The following is a 27669-nucleotide window of genomic DNA, read 5'->3' on the forward strand; positions in this document are numbered from 1 at the left end:
GTTATTGTACATTTGCTAAAAGTTTTGAAGGCCAATAGGGCAATGACCGGTTAGAAGTCCTACAATTAAGGAAAGTCTGATCGTCGGAGCAGTAAAATTTATTTTTGTACCAATCGGTTTACCATTGCATCCCCAATGTCGACCGCCATAAGAAGGAACGGAGATCAAATTCAAGTCCTCTTACTACTTCTTCTTCTTATTTATTGGTGTAGACACCGTTTACGCGGTTATAGCCGAGTTTACAAAAGCGCGCCAGTCTTACTACTAAACCTACCGCCAACTAAGGGGACTCCAATCGTCCGATAACTCTCTTATTCCCAGCAGTGATGACATTTTGCTACTCCCGACCTGAGTTTCCGAACTTAACACTCTCCCCCACTAAATCCACAGCGACCATATTCACAAACTGGACGGATGAGGTCAGACTTGACCTTAATATTGCAGTCGATGGCGTTAAGATTTCGACTGTCAATAATCCTATAATTTTAGGTGTGACTTTTGACCGTCTGTGCTCGTTCACTCCTCATACGACCGCGATTATCGCCAAAATACAGAGATGCAAAAAATTCCTCAAGTCGCTAGCCGGCAGGACAAGGGGAAAGGACAAAGAAACGTTGTTGACAACTGACAAGGTAATCGGCCGGGCGGTCTTAACTACGCTACACCAATATGGTCGCTTGGATGCAGCGAAACGCAGATGATGAGCCTCCAAACTTGTCAAGGACCATAACGAACTCCTCTCCAGGCAGTTCCTGTTGGGATGCTTCGCAGAAATCACCACTGCAGTCACCTGCTTGGAGCGGAACCGTTTCTAGAAGCTTCAAGAGGTTCTTCCTCAACTACGTCGATGACATAAAAAATACGCCGACCAGACTTCAGACGCAAAAAAACTTCAGACGCAAAAAAATTTCAGACGCAAAAAAACTTCAGACATGCACTGACCACAATTCATAGAGAAGCCTTCACCGTCTCCCTCCAATGGCGTACTTGGAGTCAAACTACCATCCATTGCAGACGAAGTGCCCGAGTTGCCGCGAGAAACAAGAGTGGCCCTTGCGCAAATTCGTTCTGGATACTGTAGCAGGTTAAACTCCTGCTTATGCAGAATACTACTTATCTGACACCCTTCTACCTTTGGTCCGGCCCCGTCGAAACACTCGTTTCTTAGGCCTACCGTTGGATGACGTCGACGATAGCTTGTCTAATCCTTACCATCCTAATAGGGACTAGGTACCTGTTACAACAACAACTACCAAAACCTAGTAACATCGAAATAATCGAAACACGCCTGTCAGACCAATTACTGCCGAGGTACGATCAGAAACGGTAAAAACGTAGGGATGTGTTATAAACCATATAAGAAATGTTGCTGTTGTTGTTGTTGTTACGGTCCTAGAATTCCGGGTCGGTGGTACTTAGACCGAACCGAAGTGGAATCACTCTAATCTTCATTTGGTAGTACTAATAAGTGGTATTACGCATCACTGTAGATTGCAGAGAGGACTTCTACAGAAAATAATTTTCTTTTTTAGAAGAATATACATCTTTACTTTATTTCCTATTAGACTAGTGATTTTGTATTTGTTTAGGTGTGACTAATCGGACTCCTTTTGATTTTGAGGAAGGTGAATCAGACTTATCTATTTTCTGGGTTTAATATTCAGTATAGAAGAGGGGGTCTGCTTTGATTTTTAAAGCTCAGTATGATAGAATCTTATTTATGTTTATATTTGTGTTGTTTTTGGTAGGGAAAAACATGGTTTATATTGGAAAAACGGGATTCTCTTACACAACCTAACCTCAATTATTTTTTCTAAATTTTCTAAGCGCGTCTCTTTTTGAAGAGGTATGGCAAGGTATAGCAAAAACCATATAAATTTACAAATTTATAAAGAAAATAATTATGATTACTTCAAATATTTTCATACATTTATTGATTTATGATATTTCTTACAATAAATTTATTATAATTATTTAACTATTTTATGCTGTTTAAATAACTATGATGTGTTCATTTTATGAATAAATGTGCATGATATTTACATATGAATGATTTTACTTGCACATACCATACGTGCATTACATACATACTTATATGCTTTATCACTGGAAATATACATTATATACTGGGTGTAGGGTATTTATTACGTACACATCTTTTTTATCATTCATCTTTTTTTAACAAATTTTTAACTTAACTTACATATACATACATATATTTACATACAAATTTAGTTATATATAAAAGTTAAATGCTTACATACAAAAATCTCAAGTGTATTTAATAAAAACTAAATTTATACCCATATTTTTATACTAAATAGTCGCTTGTCGATATTCATTGCGCTGACACGCAACGCCAGAGCGCGGATATGAAAATTGCTGCTTTTTCAAAAATTAATGCTTAACAATAATTAAAATATATTAGAAATTCGCTGTAAATACTGAAACGTTTGAAATCCACGCTCAATAGTGGCGCAAAGCAACGCAAATTGTTGGCAAAATTTTATGAAAAGATAAATAAATTTAAATATTAAAAAATAAAAAAAAAGTAAAAATTAAAAAAAAAAAAAAATTAAAAAAAAAAAATTTAAAAAAAATAATAAAAATTAAAAAAAAAATAAAAATTCAAAAAAAGAAAAATTAAAAAAAAAATATTAGAAACAATAATAAAATAAAATAAAAAAAAAAACAAAATATTAAATATTAAAAAAAAATATTAAGAAATGTAAATATGTATGTATTTCAGGAAAAAAAAATAGTTTAGTTGTAATTGAAAATTTAAAATTTAAATTTTTAATAATAAATAAATAAGAGAAATTCAAATAATTCAAAACATTGTATTTTTGAATTGCTTCTTTTAAAATCGTGTTCATACAGTGGTCAAATAATAAAATAAAAATAAAAAATTTAAATTTAAATTCAAAATAATAATAAACTTAAATATTAGAAAATAAAAAATTTAAATAAAAAAATGCAAATTGAAATATTATAAAATTAAAAAAAAATAATAATAAATTTAAATATTAAAAAAAAATAAAAGTTTAAATAAAAAATAATAAATTTAAATATAATAAAAATTAAAAAGAAATGTAACCATTTAAAGTGAAAAATTAAAAATTTAAATATTTAAGTTTAATTGTAAATTTAATAATTGAAAAAATTGGAAATTTAAATATTTTCAATTAATTCAAAACATATGTTATATATATGTACATATGTATGTACATACATACATATACATACGTATAATAAATTTAAATAATAAAAAAAAAAATAATAAGAAATGTAAACAATTGAAGTGAAAAATTAAAAATTTAAATATTAAAATTAAATTGTAAATTTAATAATTGAAAAAATTGGAAATTAAAATTTAAATATTTTCAATTAATTCAAAACATAATTTTTCAATTGTTTAATTTTTACAAAAAAAATTACATAAGTACTCATGTATAAGCATTTAAAAAAATTAACTATAGTAATTTTTATTAAAAATTATTTTTCCTTTTCTATTTTAAGTAATATTTTTTTAATTTTTTTATATTAAATTTTTTTTATATTGGAAAAATATTAGTTTAAAAAAATTAACTATAGTAATTTATATTATATATTAAAAAAAATATTTTCTTTTTCCATTTAAAGCAAAACTTTATATTTTAATTTTTTTTATATTAAAAAATCATAATTTTACTAACGTGTCATTGTAGTCTTTTATAGTGAGTATTTGAGTCGTATTTCTATATAAGTTATATGCATATATACATATGTACATACTATGTATGTATTATTTTTGGCACACAAAACTAAATTGACTTTCGTGCTTTTTTTTAAACTCTTTAAAAAAAATATTTTTTGAACATAAGAAATGTTACAAAATTTTATATTTTTTGGAACACAAGTGTGTATAGTTTAATTTTAAATTTTTTCGCTTACAATAAAAAATAAAGTAAAAATAACTATTAAAATTTGTATGACGTATTTAAAAAAATATATGCAGAAAACAGTTAAATCAAAATAAAAAACAAAAACAAAAGTAAAACTGTGAATGATTTCATAGCTTAAATTATTATTTATATTAATTTATTGACTTTATGAAAACCTTACTTAAATTTTTTGTTGTGTATAATATTTATTGATTTTTTTGAAAACCTTATTTTAATTTTTTTTTGTGTTTAATATTTATTGATTTTTTTTTGAAAACCTCATTTTAATTTTTTATTGTGTTTGATGTTAATTATTTTCAAACTGAACTGGAAATAAAAAAACACATCGTTGAGTATGCTTGGTATGTAGACATTTCAAATTTACTAATTTATTTTTATTTAAATTCAAAAATCAGTTAAAATATGTTTTTTTTCTTTTTTCTCAAACGTGGCTTGCTAAAAAAATTAAAAATTTGTTTTTGTTGTATTTATTATTATTTTTTTATGTTAACTATTTTTGTACTCAAACTGAAATATTTTTGTCATTCAGTTGTTGTTGTTGTTGTACCGGTTAGAATAGTATGGATTAGATAAGTTGTCATCGAAGTCATTTTTTAATTTTTTTGTCATTTCAGTAAATACTGGTAGTTTGACCCCTATACGCCTTGCCTACAACACAAAAAAATCCTACGATTTGGGAAATTTTTACTGTCGTTTACGGTTTTAGCTACCCAAAATTAACAAGAATAAGCCTCTAACATCACAGTCGCAAAAATTACTGTAAACTACTTTTTTTATTTATACATATATTGATGTTATTAATTTTTGTTTTTTTTTAATTTATTTTTTTTATGTTATGCTATTTTTTTTATACATATTTACTTTTTTTATTTTACATTTACTTTTTATTTTTCATTTATTTATCAATTTTTACTTTCTTACTCATTTATGATTTTATTTATTTATTTATTAAATTTTTACTTTATCCATTTTTTAATTTTTCTATTGTCGTTATTTTTTTTTTTGGTTTATTAAATTTAACTTTTTTTATTTTATTAATATTTTTTGTTTTTTGAGTATATAAGTTTTTTATTTTACTTTTACTTTTTTATTTATTTATTTTTGAACTATTTATCACATTTTTACTTTAATAATTTTTTTCCATTTATCAAATTTTTATTTTATTTATTTATTTTTTGTATTTTATTTATATATTTTTTTGTACACTGAAAAAAAATAAACAAGTAAGTAAATAAAAATAATAATTCGGGTTTTTGGAACGTTTTATAACATCCAAGTAACCTCCACTAGCCTTCTTGCTTTTTCTCACACTTTTCAATTTTGGTTTGTGGAAAGCTGCTCTCAGCAAAACAAACAAATGCACACATAATTTGTATTTTTAATACGTATTAATGTACGTACAGATGTATATACGTATGTATTTATTTATTAAGTCGTAAAAATTATGGAAATATTATAGTTTTCTTTATATGTATTTAAATATTTTCTAGTTTAAGACGTTATTCAAAGTTCTTACTTTAACAAATCCATTGACGTTTCGTTGCAATAAAATAAGTGTTTACGGGGAAAAAATTAATAGTAATAATTTAAAATTATGCCAACACATTTGCGCTGCACGCTTCACTGTACGTTGTGGGTTTACACAATTCGCGCATGCGCCACGCACACTTCTATGTACTTATGCACTTAATGCGTAGTAATTGCTCTCTTAACATTTAAATCATATTTAGTTATATATTTACACTAGTAACTAACTTTAATTAATAACTATTTAAGTCTTGCATTAAGCATTGTTGTTGTTTGCATTTAAATTTGCCCCGCTGCTTCATCGTCACTACTCACATTCGCTTGTTAAATGAAATTGCGACGATTGTGCGGGTTGCGTCGATTATGGCCACCGCCCATATTGAAATTACCGGGACCACCACCTCCGCCGCCGCCGCCACCCATCTGCTGTTGGAAGTTTAGGAAACCAAAGGGCATTTGTCCGGGTCCGCCAGATTGGAAATTGCCCGCATTAGAGCCGAATGGATTGAATGACATTGGCGGCATGCCGAGCAAGCTGGGACCATCTAGGCGTGCACTTATGCCGGAAGCGGCTGCGGCTAGTGGCAGCCGTGGCACCACCAGACCACCGCCAAGTAGCGGCGGCGGGAAGCGAAAATCGTTGGGGAAACCAAAGCCAGCGTTGGGCATATTCAACTGTGGATGCGGGAAATCCGATTGTTGCATGAAGTCGACACGCGCTTCGGCATTCGCGTTCATGTCCGCTTCTTCGGACTTATCCGATTCGATTTTGTTCACCTCGCCATTTTCATCAATGAAAATGCCCAGCTGTATTAGTATATCGTCGATGATTTTCTTATTGCAATTGATGAAATTGAAGTTCTTATCTGGCGATGTGTCTTGGTGGAAGCGTCGCAGCTCAGTGATTAGACGCGCCAATTCTTGATTGTACTGTATCTTCATGTTCGAGTTCAATTTGCGATACCAATCGGAACTTTGCATTTTTTCACGCATTGTCTTACCCAAGCCCGTTATTTCCGCATTTATGCCATCGCCAGCTGCATTGCCGGCGCCACCCGCAGCGCTGCCAGCACTCGACTTTTCGGCTTCGTTCGCTTTGGCAGCGGCGGCGGTTGCCGCTGAGGCCGCCGCACATCTGGGATCTAAACGTGGATCTGTGCGTGATGTTGTTGTTGTTGGCGCCGGTGTTGGTTTGCCAACACTTGTGCGTCGCTCTTTGGTGCGGCGTTCACTGGGCGTCGTGCTGGCGGTGAGCGTGCTGGGTGGCGTGTAGTATTTGGGCGACTCGTCAGCTTCGGGTGAGGCTATGGTGTTGCTAAGTTTGCGTCCGGAGCGCTTTAGTGCCACAGTGGTGGCGCGTGTTTCGGGTAGGCCGAGTATGCGACGTACACGCGGATCGGCCGTATGCGTGGTGGCACGCAAACTGCGTCGCAAATCCGCATAATTCGCTGGTGGCATGGCGAACTCATGCACTTTATATGTACGCGGCAGGTGGGATGAGATGGAGCCGTCGATTTCGGTGGCTGGTGTATAGTTCATGACACCGTCTAGCGGTAATATGCTACCACCCAAATAGCGCATATCTTTGTCGTTTTTCATGCTGCGCTCCGACAGCTTACGCTCATCCTCTTCGGCTTGTATGGCATTGAAGTCGTACATTGTTTTGCGCTCGTAAACTGGTTGTTTGCTTTTGCTGCTGGGTCCATCATCATTGTCAGCCGAATCGGAGGCTTCGGGTGTGGTGGATTGTGTGCGTGTTGGTGTTTGTGAGCGTGAACGTGAGCGCGAACGTGAACGCGAAGGAGAACGTGACCGCGAACGAGAGCGGCGTCGCCGTTCGTTGTGGTGCTGGTAACCAATATGGCTACTAGTGCTATTGGAGAGTGATTTATCTTCGCTCTTCTTGTAATCGGGCGGGTTCGTTCGGAAGGGGTTGTAAGGATTCAAGTGCATGCCCAGTCGGAACGCCAGATCGCTAGTCTTCGGTGGCTGCAATGAATGAAAACGGAAATCATATAGTTACAATTGTAAAATTAATAATATAAATAACGGTTTGTGTACACATATACAAGTATAAAAGCAAGTCTAAAGCTTGGTTAGTTTGAAACGTACCTCATCATGCACTGCGTCACTTTCGCTAGTTGTTGTTGTCGCACGCGCATTCTCTTCATTTTCCATGTTGCCATCATCGATGACTAGCTGCTCTTCATCACGCTCATCCTCAACTAAAAGAGAAAAAATAAATAAATTATTAATTAAATTTACAATAATTGAGGTTAGGTTAAAAATCTGTCTGGTCCTATTTCGTTTAAAATTATATTTTATGCCATCCAAACGGCCGAGTTATTGGAATGCTGTGATTAGAATATCTAAATTATTATCTTTTATACTTACATGCATCATTGCGATCGAAGGCTAAATTCGAATCCTTTAAATATTGTGAATATTCGAAACGCATAACACCGCTGTTATTACTATTCGAGTCCAAATCCATATTAAGGTTCAGGCGTGTTGACGGCGAGATCGCGGGTAATGTTTCCATATTCGTTGTTGTTGTAGCACTAGGAATAGAACGCATATCAACATCGCGTGTTGTAGGACTATGTAGTACACGTCATAATAAAAAATCGTTGAATGAAATAAAACAAAAGAAAAAAACAATGAAATCAATACAAATACACACAAAAATCTACAAGTAAAATGGGTTAAGTTGAATATACAAATGACGGTTATTAACGGATGTGTAAAGCGCTCCTTAGATTGGATATACATATAAATGTAGGCAAAATTAATCCGAAGCAAGAGATTTTTATACAATTTGTTACAAATTAAAATTAGAATTTTTTTGAGGTTATGTCGCAAAAGTTGGCTTTGAAGTGAGAAGGATTTGAGCAATTAGTCACATATACATTTGTATATGTTGGTGTTTTAAAATTTTTTGCAGATGTTTTGAATTTTTTTTTTTAGATTTGGCTTATAAAAGCATTGACATACAAAACTCAGGCAAAATTCGATTGTTGCAAGTAATTTAGGCACACACTGCGGCGTTTTGAATTTTTTAGGTTATCTAAAAATTCAAACAAATATAAAATTTATAAGTATTGCTATATAATTTAATTTTTTTTAGGTTATAGTGTATGATTTGAGTCTCACATAAATGCTCTCTCTAAGGCGTTAGTTAGGTGTCGAAAATGTATATAATACTAGGAAAGCGCATTTTAAAAACAAAAATATCTGTATCAAAACGAAATTTCAAGATTAAAAACAAAAATATCTGTAACAAATCGAAATTTCAAGCTTAAAAAAATCAACAAAAAAAGCGCAAAAACCATAAAAAATGTTCCTACTAGCATATATTGTCGCGCATGCGCAGCAATTAATACATTTTGTTACTTACACATTGTTCTCATCATCTTTGCCTTCCTTATTTTCCATTTTGCTTTGCACTTTCTTCTGCACTTCGCTGATCTCTACAAAGTCAATGCCGATCTTTTGCAGTTGACCGAATGTAAACTGATTGATCTCCTGCAAATTGGTTATACCCAACTGCGTAAGCTTTTGTATGTGTTCCGTTTTCATGATGCCTTCAAGATTTTTCAAATCCAAATAGCTTGGCAGTTGTGCGCTTGTGTTATTCTCTGGCGCTGGCGGTGTTGGCTCGCGTGTGGGCGAATCTGCCCAACGTGATTTACGATGCTTGTCGACACTCAAAAGCGACACTGGTGGCTTGACAACAATATCGAAAAGTGAGGGTATATTACTGTGTGGCTGTTGTTGCTGCTGTGGTTGGCTTTGATGCTGGTGATGATCATTTGTCGAATTACTAGCGCCACCTTGATTGCCGCGTCGATTATTACCCGTCGATATATTGACTATTGAAGACCAAGTATTCTCGACTTTATATTCCTTACATAATTCTTCGTTCCGTTTAGTAATCAAAGCGATAGCATTTTCACGTGACATTCTTTTAAAATTGCCGAGTATTTCTTTTGGCGCGGTTTCTAAATGCTTCAGCAGTATATTGCGCAGTTGTTCAGATAACGGCGCTTCGTGCATAAATTTACACGTTTCTCGATTGGGACACTCCATGCCGAGGTAATAGTATTTGCATGGAAAATCCGAATGCATGTAGGAACATTTGTCTTTTTTGGCACAACACTCCATCAGATAGAATTTACATAGCTCCATTTTGCGTGGCTCCTGGCGATGTTTATCATCCTGCAAAAAAGCGATTATTAACTGTAAGTTAGTACGCAATAATTAAAAATAAAAATACATACGTTTGAGTCGCGCCGTGAGCGCTTTTCTGGCGCTCCACCACGTGCGCTATCGTCACGACTGCGGGCGCGACGATCACGTCCACGTTTGCGGTCCTTTTTATTGCGTCTACGCCGGCGCTTGTTATCTCCGCCACCACCTCTTTCGCCACCGCCATCCAGCGAGTCACCGCTGTCATATGATGTGTACGAATCATCAGCCGAGTCGTAAACTGGATAACTGGGCGGTGCATATTTGGGCGTTGGCGTGCTGGAAGGACTACCACCGACCACATTCAACATTTCAAAGTCGTCCTCATCATCGTCGGCTGGTGCAGCGCCATTAAAAGGCTCCGGTGACATGTAACGGGATTTATCCTGGAAAATAGCATAACGAACGTTAATGTTAAAATATGTATATAATATTTTTTAAATAAAATTAATAAATAAATCTATTTAATTTAATTATATTATTTTTATAATAAAAATTATCGAACAAAAAAATTAAATATTTTTTAATAAATAATGCAATAAATTAAATAACACATTACCAAACTTAATTAAAAAACCCCTAAATAAAACTAAGCTAAATCAAAATTAAAAAAAAAATTATTTAATTTAAAAATAAATAAAATTAAACAAAAAAATTAATATAAACTAAATAATTTCAAATATTATAATAGTATAATAAATAGTAAATTATATAATATGTAAACAAAAATATATGAGAAAAAATAAAAAAAAAATAAACAATACACAGTAATAATCTTTATGAAAAAAATTAAAATAATGAGTGAAATCCAATTACATATAAAAAAAGTTTAAATAAATGCATGTATTTATAAAAAAAAATATAAATGTACATTACATTAATTTAGGTTAATTAAAAACAATTTTTTTTTAATTTGTAAATATAATTTAAATACAAATTTAATTTAATTTTTCTACTGTTAAGTCTGTAAATTAAAAAAAATTATAGAATAAATATTTTTTTACTATAAGTACCTTAAAAATTACATTTATTAAGACTCTACTTGCAAAAAAGTAAATTTTAAAAGCTGTCACATTAATATTGAAGTATATTAATTTCAATTACCTTATCCTTGCGTTCTTTTTCTTTTTCTCTCTCATCGCGCTGCTTTTTACGCTTTCTGCGCCTACTACTTCTACTCTGTCCGTGACCGGGCGCAGACGCTTCATTGTCTTTCGTCTCCTGTTGACGTGACTCCAAACATTTTGGTATTTGCGGCTTAACCCCCGCTTTATTTAAAATATTTGACAGCGATTTCTCCACCTCCTCCATGTAATCATCTAAAGCAAACCAAAAATTAATAAAAATGCATATAAAAAGTTGCGTTTTGACGCCAACCTGTTGGCGGCAGACCCTTTTTGTTTCTGCGCGACTTGGAGGACGCATCCTTATTGTTGTTGCCGCCACCCGCTACAGATGTGGGCGATGGCGTGTGCTCATGTGATAAGTCAATTATCGGTATTTTCGCCACCGCATCGGCGCTAAGGTGTGGTTTGTGTGTTGTGCCACCACTAATATCGTTAGCAGACGTTCCTGCGCTGGCACTCGCATTATTTGCATTACTCGTTGTTGCATTTGTAATAATAACATCATTATCATCCTCGTCATCATCAATTTCACCATCTTCTAAATCTTCAATATCAACAGGCTCAGCCATATTAGCAGCGGCTGGCTCTGTTTGGACTTTCGTGGCCGACACTGTTGTTGGCTCATTCGTGGTGGCGGTGTTGGTGGTAGTGATGGCGGCATCACAACTCACTGTATTGCTTTCTTCGGACATTTTGACATGAGTTGCATGTGTTATGAACAAGTCTTCTCTCTTTTAAATTTTATATGCGCTCTTTTGTTTGTGGTTACTCGTTATAACGTGTATTAGCTGTACACCTAACGGTTAATTCAAAGTTTTCCTTATTTAATTTAGAAGTTTAGATAACTTATGTAAAAGAAGTCTGCAAAATTATAAAAGAAAATGGGTTCATTGTAGCGCTTCACTTCTGTTTCAATAGTACAATATGTGTTATGAAAATATTTAGGAAATTAAATTGAAAATGGATATGACATTTATTCAATGGAAAAATATTTTCAGCATTGTTTTTCCATGAGGAGTAGCAAAGTAGTTGTGGATAGTGGAAAAAAGTACCAAACGAAAAAAAATTGCTTATTTGACAGCTGCGAAGTTCTTTTTGATAGATTTTGTTAAAATTTGTAAAAAAAAAAAAAAATAACCGTAGCTTATATATTTCCAGCATTTTGTTTAAAAATATGTATTAAAATATTCATATTTTACGTGAAACCCCTAAATACAGCAATGATTCCTCGAAACAGTAACACTGTATGTAAGTGTAGATAGATGGATAGGTAAATAGATTTTCACAATCTCTAGGTTGCTACATGCTCTCTTAGAATAAACAACTCTTGCTAAGAAATCACACAAATAAGTGCAATTGATAAACAACAATTGAAATGAAACAAATACGTGCTTTGTAATTAATTGCCCAAGTACTTTCAGGGTGTAATTTCATAATGGAGCAATTACGAATGCAAATGAAATGTCAAAACCACAAATGAAATGTGCAAAATTTCACTATCTTTTGTTATAAATGAAACTGTTGTGGCAATTAAAATTAATATAACTGCAGAATAGCAAGTTTTCAGAAATTTAAAATTGAAGCATTCACATCAAATGAATTGGAGAAATAATATGAAACGAAATTCGTAAACTTTAACATTTTCGAAAATGTGACAATGTGTGAAACCGAGATTATTAATACTAGGTGGTTCGGTTCTTTATGTACGTACATATGTATATCTAAATGGGTAGAGCTCATTACTGTTCTATACCTACTTTTCACTTTTGTTTAAATTAATTTTAGTAGCTATTTAGTAACATACATACTTATGTACATTCTCACATGCTGTTTCTGACTGATATTTCTTAAAGAAAAAACGAATATTTATATCTCTTCAAAGACGGTGTTGTAAAACACGTACATTTCTCGTTAACACTACTCTCCCGCTCACGCTTCTTTATTTAGCTCTCAATTTTTGTATCGCACATACCTCAATAAACGCGGCGGCAAGGCTGATGTTTTAAAAATTCGATTTCTACAGCGCGTTAAGAAGTAATTTATGAAATTTTTCTTCAAAATTTATTGACGTACGTTGTTATTTCTTTTGTATTAAGTTTAGAATTTAAGTAAGAATTTGACGTAAAGTTGCCGCTTTATTTAGGGATGCCGCGTCGGCATTAACACACCGCTCAACGCTTTTATCTAGCAATGCCAGTAAAGTGCTTCAAACATTCGCTCCGGAAATTCTTGATGAGAACATTGATACTTTTGAAAGTTTCTCAAAGTTTTATATTTGAAAACTTTTAGTTAAAATAATTTTCTGAGGGTTTTAATTTTTAAAACTTTGGTTAAAATAATTCTTTGGTTAGTGTGATAGTTTTGGCCAAATTTGAATAACCCATTTCAAGCTGAAGCCGCTTAAATTTCACAAACATGCACAAGGTCTCTAATCATTAATGACATTTTTAAACCATTACACATGTTCATTTGCATTTCTTAGTAATCCGGTTATTTCATATGAAAAAAAAATTAGAATACACAATGCATTTCATTATATTGCTGATAAACTGCATAGCACTTTTCTTCTAGGGAAATGTGTAATTTCTGTAACTGCGGTTTTTTAAAGGCGATCTTTCAAATTTGACGATTTTAAGTGATTTATGCATGCATATGTATGTATGTATGTACATACATATGTATATGTATGTATGTATATGAATTAGTAATAGTTTATTTTACAAAATTTTCAAATGCGCTATGTTTCTACAAAACTTGTTTTTCTAACCCTATTTTTTAAGAATATAAGAAATACCATAAAGAAATGACAATGCATATTAATGCAACACACAACTTTCAGCATTACTAATATTGTTTCTATTAATCACCCTTTGTCTTAAGTTACCAAGCGAAAACACTCAACCGAAAACATGTACATTTTTACTGTAGTTATGTTTATACACCGCAGAGAAGTTAATGATTCACTACGAATTTGTTAAAATTGTGAAAATTTTAAGTTATTAAGTACTATTTGAAAATACGTATATGTATAAACTGGTTTCTTAACTGTCAGTATATTTAAAAAAAATTACAAGTTCAACTCATTGACTTTTAAATGTACAAGTCTAAACATGTGTATGCATGTGCAAGTTAACAGTTTTTATAAAGTGTTGTAAGCACAAAACGGTATTTTACATAAAAATTAAACAACTTGCCCTTTACTATGAAAAATAAATAATTTCACATTTGTTGCAAATAACAGCTGTTGTGTTAAAATTCGCGCGAATGTAAGGGAAAAGGAAATGCCATATATAAACATCATTTGCTAAGCAAAGACGCAAACCATGTCACCACAAAGAAATAGGTAAAAATCGATCAAACGCCTGCATTAACGCTGATTACGCTGGTTTAACGCGCGAATTGCTACAATGGAACAAAATTCGAGACTGCAGCTGTTTTTTTAATATAAAAATAACAACTGAAGTGCAATAATGCATCGATGTTTATGGCTGCAGCTGTTTTGTTACATCTATTTTAATAGAGCGACGCGACATGTGCATTCAGCACAGGATTATCAATTCAGCAGCTTTGTAAATATATATGTAAATATTTTACTGCTCTCCAGTAACTTCATGTCATTGCTGCAATAACAAAAACATATGTATATGTATGTGCATGCGGTACACAAACAATTTTTATGAATGCAACTATCAAATATTTGACTATGTGGAAGTTCATACACATGACATACATACATATAGCTGCACAAAAATCATATTTTTAGTTTAACACGGATGTTTCGTTCAGGTTAGCAAATATAATTCTGTTTTGCATTAATAATTCAAGTCAAATCAAATAAGCTGCAAAAAATATAATTTACACAAACAAAAGTAAATATATATGTACATACATACATACATATGTATATGTAAACAGAGGTTGTGTTATATTACAATTACCTACAATATTCATTAATATTTAAATACATCTAGTCTCTAACACTTTTTGTTCGTCACTAGCGCACACATATCGTGAGCTGAAACATAAAACTGGCACTGTGGCTTAGGTTTAGACTGGCATTATTGATGCATTATAGAGATTTTTCAAACAATGCAAAAACAATCAATCATAGGTGCGCCAGGTAGACAAATGGCAAGGGAAATAGACGAGTAGTATGCAGGTAGTACATATATACAATTCAATACATACATACGTACATATGTATATGTGTATATAGACACACATGTATACATATTTACCCAAAAGCAAGGGATTGAACGTTAGTATTGAGCGTTTGCGGCAGAAACTTGTTTATAATAAATCAATTTGCCATGAACTATTTTTTCAAAGCCTTCACTTGCACATCTGTCTATAAAAACTTATGCTTGTATGTGTTAATTAAATCTCGCGAGTCAAAAAAATCTACAGTTAGCTATTATTTCTACGTGTAAACAAATAAATAACGTTATTTTTAGGTTATGTTTACTGCCTTGGTAACTTAAGGTTAAATAGGTGAATATGTGCTTTGGAACAGCAAAATTTAATTAATGTAGTAGTGTGTAGTAGTGACTATTGAACAACAAATTGATATTTCTATTATTTCGAGTACTTTGAAGCCAGTGTTAACGGCTTTGCAAGGTACTTGAGCTTTCAAATTGATAACTGCGCTGTTAAAAGTAAAAGACAAAGTAAAAGTAAACAAAAGAAAATAATACCTATATATAAAAAACATAAATAAAAAAAATGAATATAAAAAAATATAAAAAAATAAAAAAAAATAAAAAAAAAAAAAAAAAAAAAAAAAAAAAAAAATATAAAAAAAATATAAAAAAAATAAAAAAAATATAAAAAAATAAAAAAAATATAAAAAAAATAAAAAATAAAAAAATAAAAAAATAAAAAAAAATTAATTAAAAAAAGGAAAAAATTTATATTAAATTAGTAAAGATAATAGCAAGAAAAAGTATACAAATTTTAATTGAAAGAATTTCATCCAACATAAAACAAAAGTTAATTTCTAATAATATCAAAATTTTGAAAAATTAATTCCATTTAAGCTTTCGAAGTAACGATAATTTTATCGATTAATCGCCGAACTCATATTTTTTAACGCCTTAAAAATTAAAAATAACTGCGTAGATGAAACATAACCAAAAATAATTAAAAAAAACACACTTGGATTCTAGAAAAAATGCAAATGATGTTATAAAAAATTAAATTAGAAAAATTAATAAATATTTACAAATATTGGATTAACGATTAAATTGGTTTTGATTATTTGGTGGATTATTTCAAACAATTGTAAGCTTGTCAATAATTTACAGTTATAATCGATTTTTTGACAGTTGTGCTTTAATTATATCATCTGTGCCACTCACTAGTCTAGTCAAAGATGTATGGATGCATGTGTGTACATATGTATGTATGTATATGTATACTATATGTTAATTGCTCTCTTCTGCGCTCTCATGTTTTTCTCTACTTAATTATCTTGCGACGCTCCCAACTCGAACAAATCAACTGTTTACAATATAATACAACAACAAAAGGCTATGGAGAGCTAATATAACAACAATACGAAGGGGAAATATACAGTTGTGGTAATTAATAAACGCAGCACCTGGTTGTACGGAGTTATTAGCTTTTATAAACAATTGTTTTTACTTGTTTATTATTATTTGGCGTTTAATTTCGTCAGAATGCATTGTTTAAGCCGCGTTGTTTGGATAAAATAATTATTGTGTCAGAGATAAAGCACGCTCTTAATTAATTTTTTCTTGTAAACTGTCTATATTTATACGTATGTATGTATGTAGGTATATATGTATGTATGTAAGTAGATATTTTATTATATTAATTATGAATTTAAGATATTTTTATATTTACATGTAAATTAAAACTCTGGACAGCTTTAATTAAATGGTAAAAAAAATTAGCATCCATATCAAATTATAATTTATGTACATAGGTTCCCATTAACAAGTTTTCACTGTAGCTTAAAAAAATGAAATTAATCAAAAATAACAAGCTACAAATATGCAAACATATAACTTTTCATGCGAACGACACAATATAATTTGAAATATGTGACCAAGTTAAGAAAAATAAATTAATTGCCAGTTAAGATACTGCTTGCATACAAAAGCATATCACGTACATATGTATGTATATGCACACATACTGATATATGTATCACAAGAGAGCGTCGAAAACACATATACAAGTGGATAACCTTGCGCTCTCTTGCTGAATTGAGCAAGCGAGAGGGTAGGCAAAACATTTTCCTCTCGCCACCGCATTAGTTCTGTTATTGTTGGCATGTTTTGTGCATACTGTACATGTAAATATGTAAAATAAATTAGTTCCAGCTTTGCCGTTGCTTTACTCTTTGTTTGATCAATTATACTACATATGTCTGTATGTATGTATGTTAATAGGTATGATGCACTCTAAAAAAATAGAAAGTTCTCAAAATGTATGAGATGATTCATAAATTATCGCTCGATTTTGGTAATAAATGTAATTTTGGAACACTGATATTATTATGTACATATTTAATGTTTAATTTTTCGCACAACTTGCCAACAATATATTGGCATTCAGATGAAAGAAAATAAATAGCGTATATACTAATTAAATAAGCCATTTATACTTTGTTCTCTTTGAGTAGACGATTTGGTACACGTATGGAAAAAAACTCAAACTCAACACATTCTTATACGTTATACATACATATGTATGTATGTAAACGCATGTGTTTAAGAGTCTGGTATTCGCGAATATTGTGAAATTGTTATTTCCTGGTGTACATGCATACATACCGTCGTAATTTTTTAATGATAATACGCATTTCGTAGGGTAACAAACCGAGTCAAGAAACACTAATACTCAAATGGAGGGAGATAAAACTTGAGAGTTGGCATTTTACGTCATTACGTGAGAGCTAAACGCTACTCTCATATTTCCCCCTTACGCGCGCTCTTTCTGCCTCTTCGTTCGCAGCCTTCAGATAAGGTATACATATATTCATACATACATGCATACATACAAATATATATATATATATATTTATATATAGTCTATACTCCTGCGAGTAGGAGGAGCTAATTTTTATATACTTTGCAAAATTAATCATACATTTTATATTACTTCTTGTTTAGACTTTGCGTTTTTCCAGTACGTTGTTTATATTTTAATTATATAATTAGGTAGTAGTATTTGTAGGTAGATAGTAGTGCCTTATATATTACTTAGATAAGACATTTTATTATTTTATATGTGTTCCGCTTAAACTTTGACATAAAGTATCTGTAATGAACAATTCAACAATTTCAACTTGAATGAAACGAGAAATCACTATTCAATAGCTCAGTTCAGCTCTGACGAATACACAACTGAGAATGTTGCGTTTCACTCGCACAAAACGGGCAAAATTTGTGCCGTTTTACATGCATATGGATATGAATATCTAAAAATTTTATATATTAGCTTTGTGTAACAGCATATTAGTGTATATTATTAGGTATGTGCAAATTTTACAAAACTTACTAGATTATATGAAAATATATAAAATAAAATTTGTTTCTACGTTACTACAGTGTCATCCTGACGTCGGCTGTATACATATACATACATTATGGCGCGACTACACTACTCAAAGGATTTCAGCTGCTTTTATATTAATATTTCTCAGATTTGAAAATTAATATTTAAATTTGGTAAAAAAAAAATTAATAGAAATCACAACAAAGAAATAATAAATTCTCAACTAATTAATAAAAAAATAAAAAATTTGACATTACTTTTTACACTAATAACAAACAGTTATTAAAGACATTAAAACAAAAAAGAACAAAAAAAAACTATATAAAAAAATGTATGAACAAAAACACATTTAAAAAATCATAAAATAATTAATATAGAAGTAAAAAATAATAATTAAAAAAAAAAAATGAAAATGAAATAAAAGCCTTGCAAAAAATATTATTAAAATTAAAAAATATATCCATGTAATATTATTTTAAAAATATTTAAGCAGAATTTTACATACATAGGTAAACTACAATTACAATTACTATTTACTTAGTTTAACGATGGCAAAATAATTAAAAATTTAATCAATATATAATAAAATTAATTTGATATCAAAAAAATATATGTAAAATATTTTATGACATTGTTCAAACTTACAGTGCTATTATATGAAAGTAAATTTTTTATTTATAATAAAAAAATTTAATTTAAATAAATAAAAAACCTATTTTTAGCTTACAAATATGTGTGGCCATTTGAATCTCTTTGCACAAATTAGTTTTCAAATATTTTAAATTGCAAACCAATTCCGAGCCTAATTTTTATATACGGGACGTTATATATAACTTAATTGACATCCCGCGAATTTACGATTTTTTTTCTTTTCTGTACTTAAAAATAAATTAATTCGCATTAACATATTATAAAAGACATGTTAGATGCAACAATTAGTAAAAAAAAAAAAATAATAACTTGGTTTTATATTTATGACGCTTACCAGGTGATTTTTATGCAAAATTGTTAAAAAAAACATTAAACGTTCACTTTTAATAAACAAAAAAAAAATAGTTCGTAGGCCTGAAATTGTATATAATCTCATCAAGCATCATATTTCGTAAATCCCACAAATCTCCACAAACAGGAACTTCGACAGCTGTCATTTGATTTAATTTTTACCCGCTTAATAAAATGCGTTTGCAACACTGAATAATCGCCATTTTTAGTATTTAAAACGAAAGCGTACCAAGGTGAAAACATACATACACATACGAAATTGAAAATATGTATGTACACATATTTGTTTGCACCACGTATATACATATGTACATACACACGTACATATATTAAATATACATACGTATGCGTACATATATTTTGTCAAGTGTCTTTTTGCCGAAATAGCTATGTACGTGCTTTTACGCTAAATTTAATTATTTTAAGCAATATAGGCTCCACGAAAAATATTGCTATGGAAAAATATCACATGACATCTGATCCACTGGTGCAGTTCTCATGGCTACGCTTCATTTTGAAACGAAGCACAAGGGAGGACCCACAATGGAGGCGACAAAGCAACTGCCAAACGTAATAAAAATGACTCGGAACACATTTTACAAATTACATAAACCTAGGAATTAGGCAATTATTTATCAACTAAAATTCTTTATATATTACCCAAGGAACATTCACAATTATTGATTTAAACAAATTTCTTCTTTACAATGTCTCCATACAAAATTGCAGCAAATTCTTTCGTAGACAATCTTCCAACAATTATGTACCAACAGCCATTTTTCTCTGATATCTGAATATCGTACGAAGTGGTTTTGCCTGAACTCGATTTGTAGCAAAAGTAGCATTCGTGTGTAAATTGCTGAGAGCGAGAGAACGTAAATTCCTTTCAACAAAAACGAGGGGAAATGAAAGTGACTATGACGTCATAGTCAGCCATCTACATACATATATATATAATATAGGTTGCGGCTGCACAGCTAAGTAAATACAGTGAAGTATATAAGAATGAGAATTCTAGTATAATAAAAAAAAAGAAGTTTTTGTTTAAAAAAATGCACTTTAAAGTTAATTATAACATTGCATGAACTAATAATTAATTTAAAATGAGTTAAAAACAAAATATGCAAAGAAAAGTCAAAATGCTTACATTCAAATTCATGGGCACATTTAAAATAAACCTGGCAAAACGCAATACAACCCTGCACATAGCAAAGCAACTCTGCTGAAAACTAACGAATTTTCACTTTGCTCGATACTTTTCATACATCGCAGGCACAAATCGTCTGTGTATGGCTGAAATCCAATTGCAGTGAGCGTAGAGAATCCAATAGGAAAATATCAAAATATTTTCGCGTTAGCACGGACTTATTAGCAGTGAAATGCAGTGAATTAATGAAATAAAAATTAACCTATTCAACTGTTGAAACGCAAATGATTGAACGCGCTTTTGTGTGGCAGTAAAATTTGTTTATGCAAGCATAAAGTTTTGTGTGTACAGAGATTAGAAAATACCATATTTGGTCACGCTTAGAAAATCCAAAAATTGTGAAAATAACCTGAGCGGCTGGAAAAGCAGTAGTTACGATTTTATTACTGTGTTACAAATTATAAACCGGCCAGAAAAAATGAAAAGTAATTGAAGTTTGCAAACAATTTTGGAAACAAAACAAAAATCGTAAAAGTGCACATAGTTTGAAAACGAAATACATATTTATCTGATATACATATTTTGGCAAATTGTGTTTTTATTTTGACGTGTATTTTATATGTGCATTGTTTGTGTGTGTCAATTTCTCAACAATTGAATTATCTTTTTTCTTTACGGGAGCGAACGCAGGCGAAAATTGCTATACAAATTTAAATACCAAATTTCGCGAATGTTAAATGGAACTTGTAGATTTCCATAGACATAACTACAAGAATATATTTGCATTTGTAGGAATTTCCTTATTGGCTACAACTCGTTGGAAACGTTCACAATTAATATAGCTGGTGCCTGTGCAACTATTTGAACTGTCTCTGCATTTTGGTGTACGAAAATTCCTTCATTCATTCCGGCATTTCGGTGTAAACGCCGTCACAGCACCAACTTTAAACGTATGTACGTGTATTTTGTTGCCGTGATCGTGTCGTGGTTGCTCTATTTCAAGCGTTTGCCATATCGCGGTGACTAATTGACATTTAATCGTGCTGCAGTTTTGGTTTGTGGAAAAATTGTTGCTGCATTTCGTTTAGCTCAACTAAACGCTTGTGTTATCTGCATTTGCACTCTCCGCGTAACAAATATATTTGGTGTTTTCATAGTTCCTGGAGTGTTTTTATTGTTATCAAACACGTTGTGCCCGTCGTAGACGTCACATTCACAATAATGGCTGACTTTGATCTAAATGTGGATAGTTTGATACAGCGGCTACTTGAGCGTGAGTAATAAATGACATTTTATTATAATATATTACCTTTTTTACTATTACTTCATTTTTATATCTAATATTTTGTTATTTTTTTGCAAATCTAAATTTTCTGACCTTTTTCCCTGAACTATATTCCTTTTATGTTCAACAATTTTTATTTTGTTTATTTACTTTTCAAGTATTGCTAAAATGCGCGAGTGTGTGTGTATCGGCATTTTCATATGTTCTTTTTGTTGTGTGAGTGTCAAATTACTGCTTTCTCTTTGCTCTTTTCTACTTGCCCTTGATTTCTTTCGCTACTCCCATTCAGTAGCCTATTCACAATTGTTTGCTTGTGTGTGATGAGCACCGGCTAATGACATATTAGTCCATTGATTTACGATTGTTTCTGATAAAAGCGTTTAACACGAATTTAATGCGATGTAAATTTTTTGCGATATTTAATATACAAAATGTTATAATTTACGCAGAACCTATTTTTATCAATTTATATGAAATTGATTTTTCTTTTTAGTGGTTTTAAATTGTCCTCTGACAGATCGCTATAAATTTAGCACTTGTTCTAAGAAATGAGCGTATGAGTGTCGTTACAATTTATGTTTATTAATTTCTTATATCTCGATTACGTATGACGTTATATTTGTAGTGCGCACAGTTGTGCTTATGCAAAATTTTAGCGGTAAAAAAAATTTGAAAATAAGTAATTTATAAAAATCGTTAAAATACGATAGATTTATTAAATTATTTACAAAAGCAGCCACTGCATTTTTAACACACTTTTACTATGATATACAAATAATGTAAGACAATGCATACATATGTATGTATGTATTTATGCATATTTGATCTCAATGACTTAATCAATCTTGATCTACAGTTGAAGTTTATCTCAATTAAAGAACAATTCTCATTAAATACAAAAATTGTACTAAAAATTTGAATTTAATTGAAGTAAATTGTATTTATACAGATGTCTGATACACATATGAATATGAATGTATATCTTTAAAAAATGTGGGTGTTTGTAGAAGCTCTTCAACAAGATACTTACATACTTATGTATGTACATACTTGGAATGAAGTACATACATATGTACATATATAATAAAAATTCTTTATACAAAAAACTAAAAAGGCATTTGGAAAAAAATCATTTATACGCTAAACTCCTTTTTTTGTTCACTCCAATCAGAGTGAGAATATAAAAATGAAAAAAATAATAACGGAAAATAACTTATATTTTTTTTATAAAATAAAATTCTCGCTTTGCTCGTGCAAAAAATGAAGCATTTCAAAAACAGCTGTGCCGAGTTAGGCAGTGTCATTGACGTTACGTTGACGAAGGTGGGTGGCAGACGAGAAAGCAGCTGCCAACGCCGTTGCTACTCAAGTACTATAGATCGCGGATCTGTGCCCATTTCATGGGATATTAGTGAAGCACATTTAAGTTTATTTTTTTTTTGCGAAGATAAGCAAGAGCAACTAGGCGAAATACATAGGAATAAATTTATATATACACAAGTTATTGAGCTAATATTTGCGTGGGCGTCATTTGCTTAGAACATACAATTAGCAAATCACTCGAAAAAAATTAAACTTTCAAAAAATCTCAAAGCGTAATCAGGAAATCATACTTGACTGCTTTCACCTTGTTGCCTGGCGATAATTTTGTTGTATAGTCTTTTTTTTTGCCTTAGAGTGTGCTTAAAAAGTAAACAATTTTTGTATTGAAACATTTAAACCCGATTGCTGCATATACATAAGTACATATGTACATATGTATGTATGTATGTATATTAATTTAAAAGATTCATTTCAGCTTATTATAATTTGCATAAAAATACTCTTTTAAGCTTTTTTCTTGCAAAAGTTGAATTCAAAAATGAATGCGGAAGTTTTTTCCAATATAAAATTATATGCATAAAAAATAATTTACGATTAAAAAAAATAATATTAAGCACAAGAAAAATGTATGTTAAATATTTTTTGGCAAAAAAATTATTAATATTTTTTTTTTTATTAATTCTTGAAAATAATGTCATTAATTGTGTTTATTATTAAATTATATATTTAAATATTTAACATTTGACGCAAAATCTATGTGATTATTCTTAAAATAAGCATAACAATCGATTGTCGATTATTTACACATCTCCCAAACGTCAAAAATAATTAAATAATAAACTTTCTTGTTGGTAAGAAAATTACTGTTTATTTGAAAATTGCCAATATAAATGCATGGAACGTGAATACAAATGAGAAAAAAGTGCATTGCAGTATAATTTCGTAGAATTAGTCCCCCATTTTTTGAGATATCGATTTGAAATTTAGCACTCGCCAAAAGAAACTGCTCATATGTCGGTACCGCCCATATTGGACCACTATAATAAGACTGTGCTCTTATATGGAAAACTTTTTCATTTGACAAAATATCTTCGAAATTTGGCATGGAATATTGTCCAAGGTAATGGTAAAATCTCGGACTAAATTATTCAAATCGGACTACGATTCTTCAAACCGCACTATTAAAATCGTTCCTATCTGGAAATTTGTGAAAGGCATTATCGCTACGATGCAAACGAAATTACTGTTCTTTTTTTTAATTTTAAACAACAAATAATAATAAGAAACAAAATGTGCTAAACGTCAGTGCTCTTCTTCTTCCTTGCACGCCAAACAAATATTTATGTTTGCAGCAGCTATAACAACTGTGTGTACAATTTTGTCATAAATTCGCAAATTAAATGTGTGAATAATTAATTTATTTTCATATATTTTCTGCTGGAAAGTGAATTTAGCATTTATGGGTTTCATTTTACAATCGTCTGCACTTTCATAAATTAAATTTGTCTACATGTACTGGCATTTTATGCGATTTTATGGCCATTTTTAAATTAACCAAATGCGTTTTATTTTCTTACTGCAGCCAATTTATATATTGTCTGTCTGCCAAATAATAACAACGAGCGTGCCACTAATGCCAGCAGAATTTTCATTTATCCGCAGTGAGTGCTGGAGCGCTGATCCCTTGGCGGCTTGCCTGCTCGGCCTTTGGCGTTGCCCTTGACTGCGCCATTGATTTTTAGTGCACGCTTTTGCGGGTCAACATATTTTGCCTAAAGTGAAGCGTTTTTAAAGTGCATTTTGTAAACATGTACGAGTATAATTCTAACATACATACATATACATATATATTATTTATTTATTTTATTATTATTTTTTATATTTTTTTTTTTGGCTCATTATTATTATTTTTGAATTTGTTAGTTATTTCATTTACTTTTTTGTTTTTGCTTATAACTTATTTATTTTTTTTTGTTGGTGTATTGTTAATTGTTTTTGCGCGTAAAAATTTGAAAGATTTTGTGTGTTTGTTCATGATTTATTTTCAAAATATGGCGTGCAAATGTTATATATTTTTATCTAATGTTTATCACACTTTATCAACTTTTTTTTTTTAATTTTCCACATTTGTGTTATCTTTTAAAATTTTTCTTATTTGTACATTCCTTTAACAGCAATTTATTTTCTTTCAACATTACTTCGTTTAACATTGTTTTCCTGTTTTATTCTTAACGTTTTCTGCGTTTGCCTTTGAATTACTCAGTCCTCATCTAAAAATAGCCAAAAATAAATGCCTCAATCTAAATGGCATAAAGTACCACAGAGCGACGTTATGGGCCAGTGGCAGTTCGCACAAACATATTATATACACATACATAATATGTATATGTACATAAGTGCACATATGTATGTACATATGTATATACACGTACAAATAAATATCTTCCACGAAATCGTGCTCTAGTGATAATTTTTTGAGTCATCTACTGAATCTATGTAAACACATACATACATACATATACACAAAAAAATATTTCACCAATAAAGCTTTTGCTGGAGCGTTTTCAGCTTGTCCACTCACACAAAGTCAATTATTTTCTGATTTTCTTCTTTTTCGTTGACTTAATACAATTTGTTGCTATTTTTTTACCGTTTTGCTCGCATTTGCTCATTCTGACAATGTTCTTATTTAATTAACTTTCATTTTGTTTATTGTTGCTTCTTCTCAAAGCGTGTTCGATTTGTAATTTTATGTCTTCATTCTCTAAATAGTTTTAATTTCGTGAAATTGAAGCATTTAACGTAAATTTAGACATCCCAAAGAAATGAAGTGAATCTAGGGAGTCTTCGGTGGCGTTCGATTTGTTTTGGGAACTATGAAATTGTCTGTCTTATCTGTTATTTTTTATGTGTTGTCAACGATCTATCATCAGTTATCTTTCATCTGGTTTATTATCTATCATCTTTTACCTTTCATCCTTAAATTTTTATCGTTCATACATTTTATTATCTATTAACTTTCAAACAGTAACGAATTTATTATCTATTATCTTTTAAACTGTCACATTTTATCCGATTTATAATTTTTTATCTATTATCTTCAACTTTTATCTGCTGTATTACCTATTATCTTTTAACCTCTATCTTTCGGCGGTTATAAATGGTGATCCATTTCGTGGTTCCCTACTTTTTTAAAGAAAAAACACAAACTTTAAATATAATAGTTTACTGTTTATTTTCATTCGAAAGAACATTCTTTGGCATTTATTTTTTTTAAGATTATCTACTTAAACTGTTGGCTGCGTCTACGTCTCACATGTTCCATCTGTTGAGTCCAATTTTCGATGACTCGTTGTAGAGTTTCGACTGGTAACTGTAGAATGACACGCCTGATGTTTTGCTCCAAGGCCTGAATTGAAGCAGAATTGTCCGCATAGACTTTAGACTTTACATATCCCCAGAGGAAAAAGTGTAACGATGTGATATCACAAGATCTTGATTTCAATCGACTGGCCTAAAACGTGAAATTATCTGCTCACCGAAGTGTTCTGTCAATAAATCTATTGATTGATGCGATGCAATTTCAGGCATGAAATAGTAGGTTATGATGGCGCGATAAAGGTCGCCATTGACGGTTACGTTCTCACCGGCATCATTTTTGAAAAAATATGGACCGATGGTTCCATCGGCCCACAAACTACACCAAATCGTTGTTTTTTTTGGAAGAATTGGAAGCTCCTGAATCTCTTTAGTTTGCTCTTCGTCCCAAATGCGGCAATTTTGCTTGTTTACATACTCATTGAGCCAGAAATGGGCCTCATCGCTGAACAAAATTTGGCTCGAAAACGTGGGATCTTCTTGGAACTTTTCAAGAGCCCATAGAGCGATGTCGCTTGGGAAGGTCGAGCGGCTTCAGTTCTTGCACAAACTGTACGCCTTCAATTTAAGATCCCCACATATCTATTGTATCATTTATAATCTGTCATCTGTTCATATCTTTTACATTATGGATTATACAATGTTTCACTTTTATCAGCCGCCTTACGAATTGATGTTCTGTGGGTGAGGTCCGGTGAAGCTTTTCCTGAAAGATTCTCGAGTAGTATTTTTCGGTTGGAGGTTAAGTCCAAATATTTCGAATTTTAATCGGTTTTTACTAGAATTGATCTTGAGTTGACTGGGGTTGGGACGAAAAATTACCTCCGAGAGTAAGTGGATGTAGCGGCGCTGTTTTTCGATGAGGTTTCGACGATCTAATAACGCGTTCAAAGTCAAGAAGAAGTGTAAAGCTTAGCTGTAGAAAGCTCCATTCATTGAAAAGACTGTTCTGTGGCTCTCTTCACATCTCTTGTGGGTAGACTGGCGACTGATAGACACAATACTACAATATATTGGAGCCAATATATTACCGATTGCTATATAAGTTACAACTAGTTGGTAAATACCAAACTTTGATATAGAGAGTTTTTCTAATCCCTGCTCTAGGAGCTTTTGAGCATCTTTTGTCGCAATAGTTTATTGTTGTATGGCTTTCTACAGCAT

At 31.2% G+C, this 27669-nt stretch overlaps 2 protein-coding genes across 8 annotated transcripts in view; one reads left to right on the plus strand and one right to left on the minus strand.

The window, feature by feature from the left end:
- Positions 1-5313: 5313 nt before the first annotated feature.
- LOC126758442 (protein suppressor of sable) lies at positions 5314-20161 on the minus strand. Of its 6 annotated transcripts, none has more exons than XM_050472707.1 (8): positions 20033-20161; positions 11097-11707; positions 10824-11038; positions 9752-10105; positions 8869-9689; positions 7866-8032; positions 7584-7696; positions 5314-7460 (listed from the first exon to the last, which is right to left on the minus strand). In XM_050472707.1, exons 2-8 carry the CDS (start codon positions 11536-11538, stop codon positions 5796-5798), a joined length of 3777 nt encoding a protein of 1258 aa, XP_050328664.1. In that variant the 5' UTR covers positions 11539-11707; positions 20033-20161; the 3' UTR covers positions 5314-5795. The 6 variants fall into 6 exon arrangements, with proteins under 6 accessions (XP_050328664.1, XP_050328658.1, XP_050328662.1 ...); XM_050472701.1 differs by having other exon boundaries at positions 7866-8071; XM_050472705.1 differs by lacking the exon at positions 20033-20161 and adding an exon at positions 17975-18070 and having other exon boundaries at positions 7866-8071.
- Positions 20162-20653: 492 nt separating this feature from the next.
- The window catches only part of LOC126758444 (serine/threonine-protein phosphatase beta isoform), a 97723-nt gene continuing 90707 nt past the window's right edge, over positions 20654-27669 (plus strand). Inside the window, exon 1 of one of the 2 annotated variants that reach the window (XM_050472709.1) lies at positions 20654-21792. In XM_050472709.1, the coding sequence (XP_050328666.1) occupies positions 21741-21792 (52 nt within the window). In that variant the 5' untranslated portion in view covers positions 20654-21740. The remainder of the gene's footprint in view (positions 21793-27669) is intronic. The other variant, XM_050472710.1, reaches the window with a different exon arrangement.

Source organism: Bactrocera neohumeralis, chromosome 5, assembly GCF_024586455.1.
Source record: "Bactrocera neohumeralis isolate Rockhampton chromosome 5, APGP_CSIRO_Bneo_wtdbg2-racon-allhic-juicebox.fasta_v2, whole genome shotgun sequence".
In the NCBI taxonomy this organism is placed as follows: domain Eukaryota; kingdom Metazoa; phylum Arthropoda; class Insecta; order Diptera; family Tephritidae; genus Bactrocera; species Bactrocera neohumeralis.

Coding starts and splice junctions, on each gene's coding strand:
- LOC126758442 (XM_050472701.1), bottom strand. CDS start 11,538: ATGTCCGAAGAAAGCAATACAGTGAGTTGTGATGCCGCCATCACTACC. Junction 10,106..10,823: donor AAAAAGAACGCAAGGATAAG/GTAATTGAAATT, acceptor GCTATTTTCCAG/GATAAATCCCGTTACATGTC. Junction 7,697..7,865: donor CTTCGATCGCAATGATGCAT/GTAAGTATAAAA, acceptor TTTCTCTTTTAG/TTGAGGATGAGCGTGATGAA.